Source organism: Brachyhypopomus gauderio, unplaced genomic scaffold (assembly GCF_052324685.1).
Source record: "Brachyhypopomus gauderio isolate BG-103 unplaced genomic scaffold, BGAUD_0.2 sc85, whole genome shotgun sequence".
Classification (NCBI taxonomy): Eukaryota; Metazoa; Chordata; class Actinopteri; order Gymnotiformes; family Hypopomidae; genus Brachyhypopomus; species Brachyhypopomus gauderio.
The window spans coordinates 149,340-157,519 of record NW_027506906.1 but is presented as its reverse complement, the minus strand read 5'-3'; the positions used below and the strand labels follow the sequence as shown (position 1 = coordinate 157,519).

Here is an 8,180-nt window from a genome sequence, read left to right as displayed (position 1 = left end):
CCTCCTGAGGGTTTAGCTAAAACACTTTAGGCATCTCAGATGCCTCTCTCTATTTTGGTAAATGTCAGATATCAAATATCAAACACTGACGGGATGTTTTGCACACACGTGTTTTGCTTTGGTTGCAGGCAAAAATAACAGGACATGAGTGCATGACCTATGACCTTCCTTCTGACCCTTTCTGTGAAACCAGTCTGTCTGTTTAATATTCATGACACAGCTACCATGTGTTTGGACGGAATATTTATGGCAAAGAATTATAATGTAAGTGTCGTTTGTGGTTGTTTTCAGGGCACTGGAGTCATTTCGGAAGCCGTATTCTTCATCATCTTCTCGGCTTCCCTCCTCGGCATGTGTATGAGCTGTCACGGCTTTGACCAAGCTCAGCCCTTCGTCCCCGTCCACACACCTGCTTAAGCACAATTACACTCCTGCTGTGGATTTGAATGCTGGGTAGCTAAAATTATCAGCAGCCGTTATATGTTTTGTCGGAAGGCGCAGTAGTTTAAAAGACTGCTGAGACAACATCACACACAAATTACTGTCCTCTATACAGTATGATACATTTGAAGACCTCTTCCACTGAGTAGACTAATAAACGTGGTTCAGAAACTCTACAAACCTCAAAGTCTTACAGTTACAGAATAAAAGAGGATGCTATCGATGCCTTATCATTTGTCTAAAGTTGTCTTTCAAGTGGCGATTTTTATTTAGCTTTAGTTTAAAAACTCACCAAAGCTTTCATGTAATGGCCTCTTGAGCATTCTTTGCAGACTGAGTTTCCAGATTTCTCTGCAGTCCTTGTCCATCAGTCTGCTGTCTGAAGGTTTGTTCCTGGCCTCCACCTGGGCCACTTCCTCGAGGACACACTGTGACTTGACCTGAACTGCAACATTCTGCTTGTATACCTGCTGGCAGGTTCTCCTCGGAGAAGTTAACCAAGCACATGTGAAAACACATGGATCATTATGCCAGACTTTGAGGTTCGGCAGAGCATGCTGGGAAGAGTCCATAACTGCCACCCCCTGGAATGCAGTAGGCAAAGGTTTCACTTTCTTCAGAGTCTGGGTCCTGTTTGAAGCCTGTTTTATTGAGGTTCACTAGAAGGTTGTGCAGATGCCTCTCGACAGGAGTGGAGCTGAAAGTGGAGGAGTCAACAGGTTCTGACCAAGAGTGAGCGACGCTGTCTGGTGGGCCATCGAGCTCTTTAGCGATAGCGTCCTGCAGTGCCCAACAGACGGCTGGCTTTTCTTCTTCTACGGTCTTCTTCTTCTCTTCACTTATGTTGATGATAAAACCGGACGCGTTTTTGAAGAGGGTCCCTGGCATTCTCCGGCCTGGTCCTTCTGTGGGCTTCAGCTGGACCTGCTCACTTCTCCAACGTGCCTGTATGTCCACGCAAAGCTTTGCAGTGCAGGACTGGCTAGTTCTGAAATCATCCACAGCTGACGCCCTTTACCGGCATTTATGGCTTAGCGTATTCATTTCTTTTGTTTTCTGTTTTAAATAATGACATTTTAAAAACTGATTAGACTCATGACTATGACCTTATGTGCTGTCAAATCCTCGTGTGTGAGAGTGATATAATGAGGCTTTGTCTCTGTTACATACAAACTGTTTGGAAGACTGAGGTATTCTGAAGTACAAAAAAATTACATTTAATTAATGACACTTCTGGGACATTTTTGGTGCTTGTCATATGCTAAATGTTGGACATTTTCACTTTTGTATATATTGTAAAGGCACATAGTGTTAGGAAGTCCACACTATTAGCTAATATAGGATCTAAGTTAATACAAGTTAATATTCTGTGGAAAAAAAGAAAGACCGTAATTAGTTATGAATAAACATTTATTAGTTATCATAATTGTATGTACACCAATGGTACAACACATTGATATGTATGAACATACTTTTATTCCACAGGGCTTTTTTTCTTAATTTTTCTTACTTATACTCCTTCATTTAAAAATTCCAAGAATGTCACAAAATAGATGAAAGTAAGGACAGAACAGATGGGTGCAAAGGTGGAGTGTGAGACAGGTTATCATATCTAAATGGTGTTTTAACATGATAAGAAGCATTACAAATGTTCATGCTCAATAAAATAAGATGGACACTCCTGGGGTGCTCTGTAGTACATGAGAGACTGTTGACTGGGACTCTCTCAGGGTTCTTTGTTCATCAAGGCTTGTGAAAGGGACATGTTTGGGTTTACACATGTTTTTTGAGAAGTAAAAGACCATAACAGTTAAAGAAATAGCCGAGGCTTAACCAAGCCATGTGTCTACACTCAGGGTCGGAAATGTTTCATTGTCTACTGGCCTGACGGGATCGCCAGCCAGAGATCTGACTTTACATGCAGCATCCTTATTGGACAGGAACATGATCTAATCCACCAGATCTAATCCCCAAAAGCAGGAGCTCTACTGCACTGTGACTGGCAGATCTTCCTCATTAGCCCCCAGCCATCAGAGACTCTCAGCACCACCATTCAGATCTCTACCGCCAATCAGCATTCATCCAAAAATTACTCTCAGCATCTAAGGTACTAGTGATCTACTGAAATGAATTTGGTGTTGTTTTAATGTTCATACAAACATAATATTATAATAATATCCACATACAAATGAGGGGCACACCGGACAAGAACACCCTTATAGAAGCACGCTCTTCCCTCTTTCAATATGATTTCATAAACAAGACTCATGGTTTAACAGCTGGAACAATCCACGTTGCATTGTGGCAGCGTGAATCATATATATATTTATATTTATGTACAATGAAAGTGAATGCACGCATGGAACAATCAACTTGCATCACATACAAAAGAGAAATATTGTATATGGAACATTAACGTGAGACAGCTAGACAGGTAGAGCTACTTACGCTTTAAAACGGTTCATTACACTCTCAATACATGTGCTAATCTACTTTCTTATGCATTACGTAAACATATATTTCTATAGTATTATAGAATTACAATTAAACACTACGTTTCCCCACTGAAAAATAAATGAGAACAAATTGTTACCTACAATATGTACACAAAAGTGCAAGGAGGCACTTTAAATTCATGCTTTGAAAGAAACTGATGCAAAAATAATGAAATGTCCATGCTTCTATAACATTGAGCTCAAACACTGCAGTGGATGGCAGTTCTTATATAATAGGATATCTGACTTTAAAACACAAAACCTCAACAACATCACCCTTCATAACTGGACTTGTGCAATACACCCTTTGACACCGTCTTGAAGCAGGTAACGTCCACCTGAACACACAGCAGGGATGCAGTGAAGAATCGCTCAACACGGAGCGTAACCGCAGGGATTCTGAACAAGCTGTGTGTTTAGCTACATGTTAGTGCCCTTCATAACGTGGCTTTAAATCATGAAAGAAAGAAAAAACGACTTGTTGCTTTGTGAATGTTGTCCTAAGACAGACCCGTGAGTGTGAAGCATAGTGGTTAATGCTTTAGAGGCAAGGCAGAGCTTAAAGGAGGTATCATAGCATCCATTCTTGTGAATCAAGGAAATATATCCTAAGAAGCAAGCATGTATTATTATTATTATTATTATTATTGTGTATTTACGTTTGAGTGGGGGGGTTCATGTAGATCAGTTTTTCATGAAAAGAACCAAAAAAACATAATTTGGTTCAGTGAAGATATTCAGAATTTGTGCTGACAGTAAGTATAACTCCTAGAGTCCTGCCAGTGGTCAGTCTTTCATACGTAAAGGTAGGTAGTCATGGCAGCATGCAGAGAGTGGCAGGTCAGTTATGCACCTGTGCTGAAGGTTTTGCGAGACACAGAGGAGAAAGAAGAGGCCACTAAGGTAAGAGAAGCAAACAGCAGGTGCACAGCTGACCCTTGTTTTGGGACACTGTTACTGTAGAGCTGTTCTTTAGAGTTACTGACCAGTGCACCATTCTTCTTCTCTTCATTGCTTTATTCATTCTCTATTGCAATGCTTTATTGGAATTGGAATGATATCCTTAAGATTGTTCCTTACAATAAGCTTTTAAATTTGATCGGATAATTCTTATTGGAGAATATGTTTGCTATTTAAAGAAACAGCATGTTTGATTTGAAAAAAATGCTAAACGTCAGTGTGAAAAAAGTGTATGCTTCCAGTGCAAGCATTTAGGAATAAAAGGGCAATAGGCATTTGGGCAGCTGTAAACACAATGGGAATTTGTAAACAGGTAAACAGTTACTCTCCAGCATGTTAAAAGGGATTAATGCAAACTCTTTAAACTGCTTGCATTAGGAATGTGTCTCCCCTCACAATGAGTGCATTTACATTTGCCTGAGTATCTAACATTCTACAATCTACATATTACAGAAGAAAAACATCTAAAGAGGAAACTGAATATGAAGGACAAATGATTTGTGCTATGGATTCAACACCATAAGAGCATGCATGGTGTTTACAATTTTAAGTTTGGGCACATTAATTTCGTATAGTTATTAAGTGTGTATATTCATTTTCAAACACTTGCAATGTTTCCACCATACAAACCAAATGCACAAGTTAACTTTGAATACTTGTCATTCCAACAAAGTAAACGTTTTTTTTTTATCAACAATTTTGATAATTTTATAGACTTTGTGAATAATGCGCTAAGTATTACATATTTCTTGTTAGGCTCTGGTGTTCACTGTGCAAGACAACCTGTGCTTACAATTGTCTAAAAATAATGTTCACTAATCATGTTGATATCAGTGTCAAAGCAAATAAGTCATGTCCTGTTGTTGGTTTGGTCCATTCTGTGATATGTGGGTACACATGAATCCCACCTACACATGAAAACAATCAAAAATGCTGCTTAACGAATCTCATGTGAGGAGAGCCGAGACCCCAGTGGGTCCTTGGTGAACGGGAGGAAATGCCTTCACTCTCCACATGGCTTGTGCTTTTCATTCCTTCGAGTATGTGCAGTGGCTTCTGCCCCTACTAGTACATCACATTAACACCGGGACTTCCCTGCAGAAAACTGTCCACTGCAGACACACTCCCGAGCAAAAACAGCTTGTGCCAGGTAGGTCAGAGGTCACACAGGCTGAGGTAAAACAGGGGTGAGGTTACCAGGTGAATGACTATTGCTCTGAAGACAGAATTGTAAACAGCTACAAGGGCAGGCACTCCCGCACAGACTCAGTACAATATTTAGTTCAATCTGAACTGCTGGGTAATCTGTGAATTCTCTCCCTAACTTCTGAGAAGCTTGCTCATATGTCATTAACAGCAGTCATCTGCCACCCTCACTACCAAACTCGTACCATAGATCTGAGAGAATCGGAGTACGTACAGTATATATTTACCACCAGGAATCATTTACGTTGTGCACGTTTTTTTTTTTCTTGTTCTCTCCCAAGCTTTGCTATGCACTGTTAGGCACAAGTTAGCGCACTATCAGACCGTGTGGTTCTAGCCATTGTTTAACATTAGTATGTGTTATTTCAGACAGTTAAAAAAACAGTAATGGGAAAAATAGAAGCCTAAACTACTAACCCATCATTTGTTCTGTTTGTATGATTTTAGCTGTTTTTTTCGCTCTTTCTCTTGTCCTTCAGCAGAAAGGAAAGCGTGGGGGCTTGGACACGGGGTTTGGACACGGGGTTTGGACACGGGGCTTGGACGTGCTCACATTATTCACTCTTCCGTGGCTCCTCTTCAATAAGTGCGTATTCCGCAGTAGAGCCGTTTGTAGCTGCCGAGGTCACCTGCAAGCAGTTACCAGGGAGATCTAAACAACACAGTTCAAAAACAACATACCAATTCCTGTACTGGGCAAACACCTAAGAGAGTGACCCTTCTAGCTCCAAAGGTGTAAGGTTTGGGGAACAACTACATTTTATAACTTCTTGAAGATTTATGAGAGGAAGTAACATTTATTTCTTTGTTGATTTTGCAGAATTACAACAACGAAACTCGGTGTGCAATACGAGATTTTAAAAATCTGCAGGTTTGTTTTTTATTCATTTTCTCTTTTATATTTGGTGTAGCACACGTTGGCCCTGCACTGTTGTAGCTGCAGAGGCATGTGGCCTTTACGTAGAGCCACATTTCGTTTTTGTAAAAATCTCTGAGAATCTATTACTCAAGAATTGTTTGTGTTTGCATTTTTGTTTCCTAGAACATCACAGCCACATGGGCAACTTTTAAAAGTGTATGACACATCTTTCAAAAGCAATAACCCATAAAAATCATGTATAACCTATATAAAACATGCAAAAATCACAATTTGGTATGTTTTATGACACACAATAAAATACAAATACAACAATCAAACAAAATAATACACATTCCATTCAAGCAGAAATGATAAAATACCAGATTGTTACAAATATGTGTGAGTGGCAGCATTAAGTCTATGTTGTGTTATTTTGCGGATACAATGGTTTCAATGGTACAATGGTTATCTTTGGATAAATAAGGTTAGTTTGGGTCAATTTCACATCACAGTCATGCAAACACAAAAGACATTACAGCAGCTCCTCGGTCATCCATATGAGCTCAAGGTGAAGAGTTAGAGAATAGTGTAGTTGCTGTATTTTACAGAACCGTATATATCACTCTAAAAATACCCCTCATCACTCCTGGCCTTTTGTATAATTCGAGTGCACTCAGTCTGATTTGTACAATGATATTATGCGGTGATAATGAAGTGAGATGTCAAAGACTAAGCCTGAAAGTGCACACAGCAATCTCATACTTAATTTCAACAGCGTCCCATCTCTGTTCTTGCACACAATTTATGTCCCTGAGATGCTATGGGAGGGAGCTGGTTCCACTATCCATTATCCTTGCTTATAAGGTCCTGATCGCAAGGAACGTAGACAGAGCTAAAATAGGAATCCTCATAAAAAGAAAAAGCTAATTTGCCCATACTGTGGACTTAAGTTGCACATTTAAGTTATCTTTGGGATAAAAGGCCTGGAAGAAAGCATTTTAAAGTAAAACCTTGTCTATTAGTTTTACAGTGAATGCTGTAATACTGTCATACTCTGTAATAAAGCCATATTAATGCACATATTGACCACAATTTTTGATTGGCATACAGGTGGATGACACTAGAACCACTGCCTCATAAAAACAGCCATTGAAATATATACACCGTTCTTTAGTTGTTTGTGTATGTATTTACATTGGCCTGGACCACATAAACGTAAGGAGACGTGAAGACGGGTGAGCATGCAGCAGAGATGAGCTATATACAGCTCTCTATGTCTGTAAGCATGAGCTGTACCTTGCATTCATCTACCAAGACTGAATTGTGAGCAGCAAAGACGCACTGGTTGGAGTTGTTCTCATGATGATTCTTGAGGTCGTCATAATAGGACTGCGTCTTGGTCATCATCTCGATGTCGTCAGATTTGCCGTGCTGAGCGTCCAGGGCATCCAGCTCTGCCTTGGACAGATGGTAAACGATGCCGGCCCCATACGAGTCGCCCACCACGTTGACAGAGGTACGGAAACGATCCCTACAGAACACACAGTGAAACACGGGCAGTGTGAGTGGATTTACACGTCACATCTTCCACTTTCCGACAGGCGTTGATGCTGTGATAGATGTCAGCGCCCTTTTATATAGGGACATTTCCCAGTCCAGCTTCACCTACAATGGCTTAAAACTCCTCGTCATCCTTGAGTCTCAGGGACTATCACCAAAGTTTTGAAGTCAAATGAAAACTGGGCTGCTATAATGCACTTAACACTCAGTTTACTTATGCAAAAACTGACCAAGATGACTTCACTATGTAAAAAAAAAAAAAAAAAAAAAACTTACAGAAGCCAATCAACAGCTACGAGCAGACTGATGTCCTGAGTGGGAAGTCCCACGGCTGTAAGAATCAGTAGCATGGTTACCAGTCCTGCACTGGGAATACTGGCCGCCCCAACACTGGCCAGTGTAGCTGTAAGACTGAAAACAGTGCAGAATGAGAATTTAATATGAAAATATAAATATACTATAATATGCTTGTTAGAGCTGTAACTTGATCTGACTATTATGAATCTTTAGAAAATAATTCATTGTATCACAACAATTGTAGCTAAATGAACAGATGCATGCATTGATGCATTTGTACATTTGTACCGGCAACCTTTTTTATTATGGCTATAAATGAGATAATATAAAACATTTTATGTGAAGGTAGTACTTTCCTGTAT

The 8,180-nt window shown here is 39.9% G+C and overlaps 1 protein-coding gene across 3 annotated transcripts in view; it reads right to left on the bottom strand.

Annotated features, from left to right (window-relative positions):
• Positions 1-1,833: 1,833 nt before the first annotated feature.
• Positions 1,834-8,180, bottom strand: part of slc1a2b (solute carrier family 1 member 2b) — a 31,496-nt gene continuing 25,149 nt past the window's right edge. For 2 of the 3 annotated variants that reach the window (XM_076991729.1, XM_076991728.1), the window contains exons 9-11: positions 7,798-7,932; positions 7,258-7,492; positions 1,834-5,731 (exon numbers count right to left, since the gene is read on the bottom strand). In XM_076991729.1, the coding sequence (XP_076847844.1) occupies positions 5,657-5,731; positions 7,258-7,492; positions 7,798-7,932 (445 nt within the window). In that variant the 3' untranslated portion in view covers positions 1,834-5,656. The remainder of the gene's footprint in view (positions 5,732-7,257; positions 7,493-7,797; positions 7,933-8,180) is intronic. The other variant, XM_076991731.1, reaches the window with a different exon arrangement.